Genomic DNA, 15,197 nt, shown 5'->3' with positions numbered 1-15,197 from the left:
TTGCCAGCCTTGGGGTGGACTGAGGCCAGTCTGGTCAGAGCAAGAAATGATGATACAGGGGAATTTATATTAAGTAAGATATCAAAGGACTAGGACAATTGTTTCAATTCAGACAGGTTTCCAGTTAATCAAGTTTCTCCTTTGAAATGATGCATAGAAATCCAATAGCTGTTTATTCTCTGCTATGTTTTAGAAGATATTTTGTCCCTTCAACCGTATATTCTTCAGCCCCAGCCTGGTATCCGTTTCTACAACCTGGCACGTACATAAGGGGAATCCTGAGGACTAAGCCCCATGCTAAAATCAGCCAATTTGTACGATTTTCCTCATAATTTCGAATATTTTCGGTGCAATTTGCCTAGATATTTTATTATTTTTGTAACCTGTGTACGTCCTTTGGATATCTCTTTTTGTCTGACGTTTTAGTCTAACACTATGCCACCTTTGTCTCTGAACCGTATGTTATATGACTTTGTCTTTTTCAATAATTTTAAATTCAATTTTCTAAAAGGGTGCCATTTTAGATTCTTCCGACTTGGGAGGTTAGAAAATAGCAAAAATGCATGTTTATAAGACATTTTTTCCTGAAAGAGGGCCTAAATAAGGGTGGAAGGATTATAGGACTTCTTGAGAAATTGAACACCATTTATCTTCTATTCTGCCCAAACAAACGGATATATTTCATATTTTAATTAGTATAAGAGGGAGATTGAAAATAATTTCTTAAGCTTTATGAAATAACAATTACTTTCTTTAAAAATTCAGATATATAAAAAAAAGTACTTAAAAGTGAGAATGGGCTGCTGAATGAGGTGGGTTCATTTTAATTTGATAATAATAATGCATTTCATACCTTTGCACGAAACAAGAAAAATGAAAATATAGGATAAAAATACAGAAAATGATAATGAAGGCTAATAATCCTTATTAAAAATTTTGATCATGTTAAATATTTATAGTAGCAGAGTGTGTTTTCATCAATATTGTTTGGATAACAAATTTAAAAAATAAATCTCATTTTTAAATTAGTGTAGGTGACATCAAAGTTTTTAAATTATGTGACCAAAATTATTATGTCACCGAAAGGAGAGGAGGTGGGATCTAATTAAAAAAAAAAAAAAAAAAAAAAAAAAAGAATGCCCTTAGATGAGTATAGAAAATAATGATGAAGAATAAAGGAGAGATAATTAGAAGTTTCCAACCTTCAAAACGTCCAGCCTCCTCCTACTTCTAAACCCTCTAATGAAATTAATATGATTTCCTTTGATCTAGAGGTACTAAAACCTCACACAGACAAACCTGAAACAAACAACAATTTTCAACCTTCAAACCTATAACTTTTAAAACCTCCAATGAAATTATTATGGTTTTTCTTTGATCAAGAGGTACTAAAACCTCGAACAACCAAATCTCTCAAACAACAATTTTCATCCTTTATACTTGCTGCCTCCTCCGAATTCTAGAACCTCTAATGAAATTATTATGATTTTTCTTTGATCTAGCGATACTAAAACCTCACACAGACTAACCTCAAACAAACAAAATTTTCAACCTTTAAAACTTCTGCCTCAAACAAACAACAACCTCAAACGAACAAACAAACAATTTTCAAATTTAAACCTTCAGCGTCCTGCAACTTCTGAAACCTAAAATAAAATTGTTGTGGTTTTTCTTTGATCTAGAGGCCATAAAGCCTAAACAAACAATAATTTATTTCTTTTGTATACGGTAGGAAAAAACCTAAAACAAACAACAATTTATTTCTTGTGCTTACATTTTGGAACTTGTGTAGCCTATTAAAGAATGTGAACAATTCTTCTTTTTTTTCTTTATTTATGAAACCCAACCATAAAAAATATCTCAGTAATAATAAATAATATAAAAATAAATCAATAGGCCAAAAAGAAAAAGCAATGCAATACATATATCACAATGCAATAAGGATCTCCCTGCGCATTGTCGAGGGAATTACGATTTTGTCTCATTTAGAACGACACCTTTGGCTGTTGATAGCTCGTGACGGGTGTTCCAGAATTACTGAATTTCCTCAGAGGAGTGGTGACCGTGCTGATTAGGAAAGATAGTTCGGAGTCAGACTCTGTTGATGATTTTGTGCCTGCCAGCCAATTGTAGCTTGAATTTTCTTGAATAGTGTGTGGACAAAGACCCCCGTTTCTCGTTCGAATCGGCATCTATCTCAGAAATTAGGAGGCGCGATAGAGCATCTTCCACAGGAATATTTCTCGTATTCTGAGTCCCATATCAGTTATTAGGCTTAGCCACCCATTTCTCCAGCTCAGAGACAAAAGGGAAAAAAGAGAAAATCCGAGCAGCTAAAAAAACAAAATCAGAGAATATATCTTTTAAATCAGAGATATACAATATTTACATTTTAGCCTAAATCGCATATATTCTTATATACGGTACTTAGGATTTTCGGCACAATTCTTCCAATACATTTTAAACATGACACATGTGAATTTATCAAGAAATTAATGAAGTAAATACAAATTATCATTTGCATACAATTTATCGGGTATGAACACAACAACTGCATACAAACTATCATTTAAAGCAAAACAATCATCAAGCCTTCGTGGCGCAATTGGCTATGGCGCGAAAAGAGCGGAAACTATCCCTTAAAAACGGAACAGTACCCTACGAAGCACAAACATTTTTTGCAGACAAAGATTGTTTCCCTGAAAACAAATTTGCGATTAGAAATTGCTTAATTTTGAGACTACCAAAAGACTAGACAGTTTATACTAATATTTTATAAGAAAAAAAAGTAAAGGTAAAATCAGTAAAGTAAAGTCTTTCAGCAAAACTAATTAGCTAAATAAGTAAGCTAGTGCTGATAACCCACCACAAGCACGTACGTGGAAATAAATTGCTTTGACGGCCTTCAAGTTGCTGAACGCTTACAAGACAGGAAAGCTGTAAAAAGACAGCAGGAACCGACAAAGAAATTTGTTTTTCTTCGCTGAAAGTTCTGCCACCCATTTGTACATACTTGTTATTGCAAATAGTTCTGAAATACTGGTCTTTCATAATGAAGGGCGTGCTTTCCATTCAAAATGTTGACCTGTTTGTTCTTTTTTAATCAATTATAATTGTCTCAAATAGTTAAACGATTTTAAGATTTCTCGATCAATAATTTACAATTGTATTATGGATCAGAGTTGAAGGGATGAGGTTCAGTTTTTCCTGGACAGGGGTGAATCGATTCCAGATATACATTCCCAGGGAATGAGAATTTTTTCAATTTCTTTAATAGAATACCCAAGAAAACATGCCACTTTGCAATGACAATTCTTCCAACCTAATTCAAACATGTAAAATTATTAAGAGCTATGTTTTTCAAAAAGGCCTAAAAGGTCAAGTTTACATGTCGCATTACAGTCTTAACAGAAAAAACGACTTGTACAGTTTTTCTTTTAAACTAAATAATATGTGAAATATGTAAGAACCCAAAGGATGATATTTTACACTGTGTAGACACGGGTCCACACAAAAGCATCCCCCTACAACCAAAAAATGCCCTATAGAGTTACCCAAATTTAGGATATTCTCATGGGTCAGTCAATCCAAAGTGCAATGGGAAGGCCTTACCCTGGGAGCACCTCCTTCATGATCAAGGCGGTCCTCCAGTCTGGTGAGTATAATATGTAAGAATCTGAAATTTATTATTTCTAAGTACTGGGAATGAGCAGAATAGATCTTTGAGGGCAATAAAAATAGCTGATTCCAAATTTTCATTTGCAAAAGAAAAAAAATATAAGATGAGATATTCTAGAATATGGAATTACTGAGAGGAACTTCTAAGGAAAAAACAAATTGATTCTGCAGTACCCCCACCCTCAATACCAACAAGATCGTACATCAGAGATGTACGATCTTGGTATTTTAGTCTAGATTGTATATATTCTTATATGCCTGAGATTTTAGGCTGAATTCTTCCAATATATTTCAAGCATGTGAACTTATCAAGAAATTAATCAAGAAAATACAAATTATTATTTGCATGTAAATTATCACATATGGACACAACGACTGCATACAAATATCATTTAAAGCAAAAAAGTCATCAAGCCTACGTGGCACAATCAGTTAAGGCGCGAATAGAATGGAAGCCATCCTTTAAAAACAGAGAAGTTCCCTACGAGGCAAAATCATTTTTTTTTAGACAAAGATTGTTTCCCTGAAAATAAAATTTACAATTAGAAATTGGTTAATTTTGAGACTACCAAAAGACTGGGCAGTTTATAATAACATTTTATAAGTAAAAAAGGAAAGGTAAAATAAGTAAAGTTGTATATTTTAGCAAAACCAATTAGCTAAATAAGTAAACTAGTACTGATACCCCACAACAGGCACGTGCGTGAAAAAAAAACAATTGTTTTGACGGCCTTCACATTGCTGAGCGCTTACCAGACAGGTAAGCTGAAAAAAGACAGCAAGTACCGATGCAGAAATTTGCTTTTCTTCGCTGAAAGTTCAGCCACCCATTTGTAAATGCCTGTTATTTCAAATAATATTGAAATGCTGCTTTTTCATAACGAAGGCCGTGCTTTCAATTCAAAATGTTAAATTATTTATTTTTTTTTAATCAATTATTATTCTCTCAAATAGTTTAACGATTCTGAGACATATCAATCAACAATTTACAACTGTATTGTGGATCAGAGTTAAAATAATTGATAGTAAAAATGACTTGCAGGGATGAGCTTAGGTTTTCCCTATACAGGGATGAGCCGACCCCAGATATACAATCCTAGGCTCTAGGGAAAGAGAATTTAGTTTTGTTTTCAATTTCTTTAATAAAATACTCAAGAAAACATGTCCTTTTTCAATGACAGTTCTTCTAACCTGTTTCAAACATATACAGTTATCAAGAAATTATCTTTTCCAAAAAGGCCTTACCCTGGAAGTGTCTACTTCATGATCAAGGCAGTTCTCCAGCCTGGTGAGTATAATATGTAAGAACCTGAAACTTATTTTTTTTAAACATTGGGAATGAGGAGAATAAATCTTCGAGGGCAATAAAAAGAGCTGATTGCAAATTTTCATTTGCAAAACAATTTATCAGAGATGATGTTTTAGAATATGGAACTACTGAGAGTAACTTCTAAAGAAAAAAATTGATTTTGCAGTACCCCCACCCCCAATACCAAAGTTGAACAGGTCATTCGCACTCTCATATTCTGGGTTCTATATCAGATATTAAGCACCATCCCCTATTTGTTCAGCTCAGAGACAAAAGTGGAAAGGATTTATTCTCCTCATTTCCAGTATTAAAAAAAAAAAAAGTTTCGAATTCTTACATATTATATTCACTAGACTGGAGAACTTCCTTTATCATGAAGAAGGTGCTCCCAGGGTGAGGCCTTTCCATTGCAGTTTGATTGACCGACCCATGAGAATATTCTAAATCGGGGTAACTCAAACAGTGGCGGATCCAGGGGGGCGAGGAGCCCCCCCCCCTAGCGTAGTCTAAAGTAGTGTAATTTACTTAATTAACTCAAATTTGCGTTAATTAAATTTGCTCCTAACGCAAGTTTATCGGATCAACCTATTTCGCCCCCCCCCATAAATTTTTTTTCGGATCAACTTATTTTGTGCCCCCCCCCCTTAGAAAAATCCTGGGCCCGCCCCTGAACTCAAAAGCGTAATTTTTGGTTGTGGGGAAAAGCTTTTGCGTAGACCCGTGTCTACACATTGTGTAATGTCGCCCTTTGGGTTCTTGTATATTTCATATATTATTTAGTTTAAAAGAAAAACCATACAATTTGTTGTTACTGTTAAGACGACAATGCCATGGGCACCCATATGGGGGGAGGGGCTCCCGCCCCACCCTGGCTGAATGATGCTGCCTGATTTTATTTTTGTTCTGAGATTTCTATTATATAGCATTAAAAGTACCAATTAGACGAGGTTTGTCCCCCCCCCCCTGGAATTCAGCTTATTGGCGCCCATGGATAATGCGACGTGTAAACTTGACCTTTTAGGTCTTTTTGAAAAATGTAACTTCTTGATGACTTACTTGCTTGAAATAGGTTGGAAGAATTGTCATTGAACAGTGGCGTGTTTTCTTGTTTTTTTTTTTTTATTTTTTTTTTTTTAATAAATTTAAAACACAACAAATTTCTCATTACCTGGGAATGTATATCTGAGATCGATTTATCCCTGTCCAGAGATTAAATAAAAAAAGTTTTTTTCAACTGAAAGTAAGGAGAAATATTAAAACTTAAAATGAGCAGAAGTTATGAGGAAGTGGCCCCTCTTCAACACCTTGCTCTTTACTCTAAAGCTTTTTGGCAATAAAAACAGTTATTTATTGTTCTAATTAAAAGACCCTTGTGTTTCAGGAGTCGCTTTTAATGAGTCGGGATAAAATTTAACCTTTAGCGTAAAGAGCGATGTATTGAGGAGGGGAAAACCCCCCTCATATACATAACAAATTATGTTTGTTTTATGGTATAATGTTGCTCCTTACTTTCAGTTGAAAACACTTGTTTATCTTATTTAATTTCTGATCTTTTTTTAAATAACGCCAGGATATCCACTGAAAAGTATCCGCCTCTTCACAGAAATATCTATCGGGCAATTCAATCCTGGCAAAAATTTACCCTTAACATCTCTACGCGTAAAATTGAATCAGTAAAGAGAAAGCGAGACATATAAAGACATTTCGTATGTCTTACTGGCAAATTGTATATACTGTAACTGGCAAATTCCCCAGTGTTTAATTTTTCCCTGAAAAGTCACCCCCTGAGAACTTCCCTCTCCATGGAAAATTCCCCCCTTGAAAAATCCACCAGCAGAAAATTCTCTTCCTCCCCTCCGCACCCGCAAAATGGGCAAGTTTTATAACTTAAATCCTTTTTCCAGGGACTCTGGGAGGTCGTGTTATTTCCGAATACATAGTTACTGGGCATTTTAACTGTGCTGAACAAAATAGCTATCTCAAAATTTTGGTCGGACGATTTTGGGAAAAAAGTGGCATGGGAGGGAGCCTAGTTGGCCTCAATTTTTTTTGGTCACTTAAAAAGAGCACCAGAAATTTTCATTTCCGTTAGAATGAGCCCTTTCCTGACGTTTTAGGCCAACTGGGTTGATATGATCACCCCTGAGAAAAAAACAAAACAAAAAACAAACAAATACACACGCATCCGGGATCTTTCTTCTGGCAAAAATTGCAAAACTCCACATTTTTGCAGATAGGATCTTGAAAAACCTCTACAGTATGGTTCGTTGATACGGCTAATCTGATGTTGTGATTTTCATTAAAATTATATGACTTCTAGAGGATCTTTCCCCTTTTTTTTTGAAAATCAGACAAATTTTCTCAGGCTCGTAGCTTTTCATGGATAAGACTAAACTTAATGAAACATATATATTTGGAATCAGCATAACAAGGCAATTCTTCCGATGTATCTATTAGTATCAAAATTCCGTTTTTTATAGTTTCGGTTAGCATCGAGCTGAGTCGCTCCTTAATTACAGTTTGTTATCACAAGCTGTTTGAAAACGTAGGCTCATCCATGCCAGTCACTTTTACCACCAAGCATTTCAACTCTGATCCACAATACAATTGTAAATTATTGATTGAGAAATCTTAAAATCGTTTAACTATTTGAGACAATTATAATTGATTAAAAAAGAACAAACAGGTCAACATTTTGGATTTAAAGCACGCCCTTCATTATGAAAGACCAGTATTTCAGAACTATTTGAAATAACAAATATGTACAAATGGGTGGCTGAACTTTCAGCGAAGAAAAGCAAATTTCTGTATCGCTACTTGCTGTCTTTTAACAGCTTACCTGTCTGGTAAGCACTCAGCAACGTGAAGGCCATCAAAACAATTTTTTTCACGCACGCGCCCGTGGTGGGGTATCAGTACTAATTAACTTATTTAGCTAATTAGTTTCGCTAAAAGATTTTACATTACTTATTTTAACTTTACCTTTTTTCTTTATAAAATGTTATTATAAACTGTCGAGTCTTTTGGCAGTCTAAAAAATTAAGCAGTTTCTAATTGTAAACTTTATGTACAGGGAAACAATCTATGTCTAAAAAAAATGTTTGTGCCTCGTAGGGTACTGTTCCATTTTAAAGGGATAGTTTCCACTCCATTCGCGCCTTAGCCAATTGCGCCACGAAGGCTTGATGAGTGTTTTGCTTTAAATGATAGTTTGTATGCAGTTGTTGTGTTCATATCTGATAATTTGTATGCAAATGATAATTTGCATTTTCATGATTAACTTCTTGATAAATTCATATGTTTGAAATATATTGGAAGAATTGTGCTTAAAATCTCAAGCATATAAGAATATATCTAAATTTGAAATAGAGTTTAAACACATAAATATCATAAACTAAAAATATAAACACCGAAACGAGAGGTTACAACAGCGATGAAGATGCTACCATACTACTTAAAAGAAAATTCACCAATTGATTTTCTATAGGCTACGCGGGCGCCGGCAGAAAGTTTTCCAGGGAGTGGGGGTGGCAAACGCCAAAAGATCAGTGGTGGTTGGATGATAGGGAATATGTTTCAGGATTTTTTTTGGAGGAATAATTTTATTTTTAAGTACTTTTAAGAAAAAACTATTAAATAAAAAGAGAAATTAAATTGCATGCAAAATGAAAAAAAATAAAGTAAATGTTAAACGACAAGGATTCCTGGCAAAGGGATCAATTTAATAACTCAATAATGTATTTAATTATTATGTATTTAATTTTACAAGAAAATCAAACTGAAACCAAAATTACAGAAAAATTTATTGCTTCCGTATTCTGATTCTAAATATATAAAATTATTTCAGTTTATTTGGGTGGTTACCCACCCAAAACCAAAAATCTGAGAAAATTTGGCGGATTTCTGAAAAAAGGAGAAACACCCCCGAAAAAGCAAGCGATCTTATTGAAAATCCCTTTATTATATTCATCGTATCAGAGAACCTTACCATAGGGGTTATTTGTTTTGTTTTTTCCCAGGAGTGATTGTATCAAACCGAAGGTCCAAGATAATTGGGAGGGAGCTCATTTAGACGTAAATTTAAAGCTCTTGATTAAGTGACCAGACAGATTGGGCCAGGGGCAGTTTTCTTGCTATTTTAGGGCACCAAACTACGACTTTACCCGAAGAGGATGAATTTGCAGTCAATTTAAAATTCTGAGAAGCTAATTGATTTAAGAGAATAAATAGTTATATTTTAGGCCTCCCAGTTGCAAAAGAAGTAATGGCAGTGGCAGTGCTGGATTCAACCAAGTTGATTCGCTTTATTTATAATGAAATTAGGATACGTTTTGTGATCTGTAATTGCGTATCAGCTATAACGAGGGGGAGGGGTGAGTCATTGTTTAGGTTGGGGTAGATTCCTAAAAAAGTACATTTTAATGGACAAACTGGTTACTCTTCGTGAGGCTTCAGATAAATGCTGAATGAGGTAGGGGGGCATTTTTAAATGATCTTTGGGCTATTTTGAAAAAATGGCTATCTCAAAATTTTGATTGGATACATTCGGGGAAAAGAAGACTGGGGGGGGGGAGCAGTTGCCCCCCGATCCCTTCTGACTCTCAAAAAGAGCACTAGATCTTCCGATTTTTAGTCAAATTTACTCTACGAAATATATACGACCACCCCTTCCATAAACACCTTATATGTTAACAATGGGCAACTAGAATAGTTTATAACCCTTTCCCTGAGGGTTGTGGGGGGGGGGGGGTTGACATCCCCATAGACATAATAACTGGAACTTTCAACATTGCTGAACAATATAGCTATCTTAAAATCTTGATAGGATGTATTTGGAGAAACGATGGGCGTGCAATCTCTTGGCTAAAAACAAAATTCGCCCTATTAATATTACTGGAATGTTGCATCCAGTTATTAAACGCAAAAGCTGATGGCTTTTGACTCTTCTGGAGTTCCTCAGCTGTTTTTTTTCATTGCACCCGCAGGATAATTACTTATTTAGTTCACAGTGGATATTTAGTGCTAAGTGACGCGTGCTTTCTTGTAAAGTGTCTTTCTAAATTTGACTTCTCCTTACAAATAAGATATGTCTCCATTCAAGTTTTGAATAAACGCAAAATTCTCGGTCCACTCAACTTTAAATTCGCGGTTTTATCTTATGTTTTTCTTTCTTTATTATTTTTTTTTGCAACCATGTTAAAAATATTCCAAATATATATTTTTTTTTTCTAATGCCTCAAGTGAAAAATTATGATCATTATCAAATTGATAAAAATATTTAAAAAATACAATTTTATTAATACATTCAACTGCACTAAAAACTTTTTTTTCCATCGCCAGAATACCAAAACTTTTATTTTGACCAAAAATAGAAGAAAACTTTCATTATTTGGACAAACAGAAGTTATCAAAAAATCGATTACAAATTTTATACTAGAATTACAAACAAGCATAACAGATGAAATGAAATTGTATAAAATACCTGAAGGAGGTGCTGCTCGATCAAAAATACGAATATGTTTTAATAGGACTGAACAACGACAATACTGTTCAAACTGCAACTGCTAGTCTGTGATGCCAATTTTTACTCTCACTACTTTAGAAAAAGCTTGTGCTTACGTTTGCGAAAACTAATAAAATCGAACTCGACTTGCGTTACGTATTTTTACAACTATATAAAATTTTAATTACCTGTCTAAGTTTTAGCTAAAACAAACAATTATTCATGTTCACGACTTATAGAAGAATCTTAATTTATCAAAGTCGATGTGTTTTTTTTTTAATAAAAATTTTATTCTGCATTCCGTGGATATTCTTACCTGAGCCGCACATAAGGAGCCAAAGAGCCACATGATACTTTGGAGCCACACTTCGCCAACCACTGCCCTGAACAAAATACAAAATTTTACTAATTTTGTGGGTTTGTAATTGTTTTTCTGCTTAATTTTAAAAAACAGTTGGTTCACAATTCCATAAAGTCAGTTTGTAGGATAAAAATCGGACTTTCTAGGAGTAAAAGGAATTAAATATATATTTTTTTGTATAGCGAAGATGATAATTATTTCGTTTAGAGGTAAAAGACGGTGTAACACTTAAGGACTGGGGGAGGTCACCATGAAGCTGAGAAAATGTAAAACCTATACACAGAACAATAAATATATAGGGATGATTCCCGAACGATTAGTTTCCTGAATGAGGTTTCTAGCTTGATTAGAAACCTTAGAAAACGGTTTTGAAAGAGAAGGAAAAGCTGGCATCAATACTATTAGGCAGTAAGAAACAAAAGATTTGAGGAAGCGGTAAAGTTTAACAGCTAAAATACCATTATCAAACTGACAACTTGCCGATGCTGAAAGACCTTTTAAATTCCACGGAAAGTTTATCTGTGCCAGAGCTAGTCGACAGTAGCTTGAAAGCTCAGAAAGACTAGTCCCAGACCTCCCTTCCTTCTTGAGGGCTCTGAATGTTTATTAATGCTTACAAATCTCGATAACTCTGCAGCCCCCCCCCCTCCAAGAAAGCAATCCTCACGTTCGTTTGAATCGAAATATAAAAAATTGTTTCTACAGCCATCCCTTACATATAGAGGCTGGGGAAAATTTTGGCCTTTTGTCTGGTCCTTTTTCGGGGGGGGGGGATATTTTTTCATGTTTCTTTCTAAATTGTGGTTAGCTTAGCCAAAGGACTTAAAATGTAAGCATAAGGCCGATTCAGGGGAACATTTCGGCTCCGTTTTTCAGGGGGAGACTTGGAAAAAATGTTTGATATATTTTTCTTGGACAAGGACTTTAGGCTTCTAACTTTAGAGGCAAAGGTTTTCTGGTCCATTTCCAGCCCCCCGAATACACTCCACCCTTCCAAAACAAATTATTTGATCCTCTCGACCAAGAAAACAACACCGGAAAATTTTGAGCCAATCACACACCATGCAGCGACCCCCCCCCCTCATTCATTACAAAGCCTATGAGTTAATAATTTGCAATTTTTATTATTCACAGCCTTTGTCCCAGGGCTATGAGTATCATCCCCAGAGGCATACTTATTAGACCTTTTGACTATTTTGAATAAATAGCCATCCCAAGAAATGATCAGATGTGTCGGGGAGTTAAGGGAGGGTTGTGTATAAGAAATGGCACGTTAGGAGGGTAGTTATTTTCAATCATTTTCGAATCTTAACAAGGCCATTAGGACTTCGTATCGAATGCGCCCCCTCCGAAGTTTCTACGACCACCTCTTTCACATGAAGGTACCGCGAAAAAGAATTAATAAATTGCAGGTATATTGCTCTATATTTAGACAGCGCTCCTTTGAAAAACAAAAGCAGTCAACAGATATTATCCCGCCGCTGCTTTTTAGGAAAGCAGAAAAAACAAAAAAAGGTGAAGCTAGCCAGAGTGAGACAGACACCAAGATACTTTTTTTATTCTTAAGTCTGCATGCGGCACCAGGTACATGTTTGCTTGATGATTCTGACATTATTATTGACGATCATGTTGTAATCAGTGTTATGATTATTCATGATAGGTTGAGACAGTACTTTCAGTTTTCAGATAATAGATACACCAGTGGAGGAACAATTCATTCTGCCAATTAAATATCTACTCCTCTTATTTTTTTAGATCTTTGCATAGGGAAACAATTGATAAAACTCATTTAATGAAGCTTAACCTCCCTTAAGAAGCTTGATTTTAAATTCGGATTCAATGAAAAAGTCCCATAGTAATCAAAATTTAGGGTACAAAGAGTTTTTGTCGGGAGTGGGGGAAGTTCCAACCCCCTAGCCCCTGGATACGGCCTTAATCAAAGGCAAAAACCAATTTTCAGGACTCACATTAACAAATCATGAATTTCAAATTTTCGGGAAACACCATAAACACTGATGTGAATTCAAAACAAAAGTTTTTTATTAAAATAGCTCTCGAAGAAAACCCTTACCTAGATGTTTGCATTCTCCCATATTGGAAGACAAGAAAAATCGAATTTTGAATGTACTGATGTTTCTTTTGGTTATTTTCTTCCCCATGGAAATTATAAGAACAAATGGTCTAAAACAAATAAGGACTCATATAAAAGCTAATTTCGGTTAACACGAAGTTTCCGTGAACCATACCTTATAGCACCCGTGTGAGTTCCAAATAGTACTCAAAAGTGCCACTTTTGTATTTGATAATTTAAATCTAATTAAAACACAATCCTTCAATCAATTTATTAAAATGAAATATACGAGACACAGTAGGCCTACTTATAAAATATAAATAAATGAGAATATAAAGACTAGAAAACAATATGAAAGCAATGCAGTTCATCTCAATATTTGAGAACACAAACAAGTTGTCTGGATATAGGTCAGCCCAAAGGAAAGAAATCCTATATTCCGTATTTATTTCTGACGATATTTAGCATATTTTCAACAAAAAAGATATACGCAGCCTATTTCAAAATATGAATCCGTAGATGAATGAAGCTGAATTCCAGCGATCGAACGATAGAAAATTGTCATCTTATTTTGAAAAGCTAAAACCATAGAACGGAATAACACAGCCGAAAAATAACATACCAGGGAGAATTGAACTGCACAAACTGTTATAAAACCAAAATGAGAATAAGATAAGAATGGATAAAAGACTAGACATCGGTAAAGGCCATTCATGACATTTTACTAACACCAAGATTTAGCTAGCGCTAATTTATGGTAATCAGATTTTTTTTTTTAAATATTCTTTGTGCAATGCCATTTTCCTAGCATCGAGGTTGAGCTAGCGCTAATTTAAGGCCGTCAGATTTTTCATGGAATTTCTGAAAACTTCTATGAAACATCTGATTGGCTTTAAATAGTGCAAGCTAAATCTCAGTATTATTAAAACACCTCATTGCGAATGGGCCTTAAGATAAACAACAGTAAATAGTGTTGTCAACAAACCCAGATCCACGATTTTTTTTAGGGGGGGGGGGGGGTTACACACAACAAAACTAAAAAAACGCAGGAAAAATTTGTTTATATCCATTTTTGTTACGTTTTTACGAGTCAGAGAAACATTTCGGGGGGGGGGGGGTTCAAACCCCCAACCCTTCCCCCGGATACAGCCTTGGTTGTCAGTACAATTGGAAAAAGGATATATGTAGAGATTTATCCCAGTATTTAAAGAGCGTTTCTAATTTAAAATTTGAAAAAACTGGTGATGCCCGAAGCGCCGACCTTAAATAGGGTTGAACTCCCACCCTTAAGTACGTCAGCAGAAAGAATATTCAAAGTAAATGTCTTTACGTTTATTGTTGATACGATATTAACATTAATCAAGTATTATAGCGTCAAACTGAGCTAGCTGGCGCAAAATACTTCCGTATTGATTAAATACGTTAATTTTTAGCTTCAAGTCTGCGTCTGTTCCATCCCTGTGTTGTATGTTCCCTATTAAACATGCAATTTTGCAACAAGCCTAGAGAGGAAACTTGCAGCGTTTGAGTTTGGAAAATTCCGCCTTGTTCGTTGTACTTCCCCTGTTAAGCATGCAATTTTAGAGCAAACCGACAGCTCTAATTTGCATCACTTGAGCTAATAAAATTTTGCGTCGCTGGGCCTTTTAGTGTTATGTTCAATTTTAAACATGCAATATTGCGAAAAGCCTACAGTTGTAACATGCATCACCTAAATTTGAACAAATTTTGCGTCCTTTCGGTCCTTGAGTTTTATATTCCCTATTCAACATGTGATTATGAAATAAGCATAGAGCTGTAACTTGCATCGAGAGGACAAAATACTGATATCCCTGAATTTACTAAAAGCTTATGTATCAATTTATTGAATCAAAATTATGGTATTTCTTGTACTGTTTCTAATCAAAATTATGGTATTTCTTGTACTGTTTCTAAGAGTATGATCTAAACTGCTCAAAAGGATCAAAAATGTCCCATTTTCCAACGTATGTTTGAATCATAAAAACAGTAAAGCGAATCTCATAAATTCAAGTCGTTTATGGATAGAGTTGAGTCCCATCTATCGAGGAGTACTAAATTGTCGTCTTGCACTGAAATATTAATTACCATAGAACTGTAAAAAAAAAATAAGTGAAATAAGCAGAAAAAGCGAACGGTATCAAAATGTTTGTCTTGCATTAAAATGCAAATTTGTTCTGAGTTAATGTACAGAGTTAAAATTCATGGTTAATGTACGGAGGCGTCAATCCAAAACAAGTAAGGGGGGGGAGGGTAA

At 34.8% G+C, this 15,197-nt stretch overlaps 1 protein-coding gene and 1 non-coding gene across 8 annotated transcripts in view; both read right to left on the bottom strand.

The window, feature by feature from the left end:
* Nucleotides 1-1,837: 1,837 nt before the first annotated feature.
* PICK1 (protein interacting with PRKCA 1) overlaps nucleotides 1,838-15,197 on the bottom strand; it is a 134,445-nt gene continuing 121,085 nt past the window's right edge. For 3 of the 7 annotated variants that reach the window (XM_089103622.1, XM_089103621.1, XM_089103618.1), the window contains exons 9-10: nucleotides 10,807-10,873; nucleotides 1,839-2,333 (exon numbers count right to left, since the gene is read on the bottom strand). In XM_089103622.1, coding sequence (XP_088959748.1) covers nucleotides 2,263-2,333; nucleotides 10,807-10,873 — 138 coding nt within the window. In that variant the 3' untranslated portion in view covers nucleotides 1,839-2,262. Of the gene's footprint in view, nucleotides 2,334-2,354; nucleotides 2,700-10,806; nucleotides 10,874-15,197 lie in introns of those variants that run through there. The other 4 variants (XM_089103625.1, XM_089103623.1, XM_089103620.1 and 1 more) reach the window with 4 other exon arrangements.
* On the bottom strand, nucleotides 3,500-3,663 carry LOC148941965 (U1 spliceosomal RNA). Its single transcript, XR_016143232.1, has one exon. It is a non-coding gene; the product is annotated as a U1 spliceosomal RNA (small nuclear RNA).

This window comes from Artemia sp. Qi Xiang Cuo, chromosome 17 (assembly GCF_049724085.1).
Source record: "Artemia sp. Qi Xiang Cuo chromosome 17, ASM4972408v1, whole genome shotgun sequence".
In the NCBI taxonomy this organism is placed as follows: domain Eukaryota; kingdom Metazoa; phylum Arthropoda; class Branchiopoda; order Anostraca; family Artemiidae; genus Artemia; species Artemia sp. Qi Xiang Cuo.
This window is presented reverse-complemented; position numbering and strand designations above follow the sequence as displayed.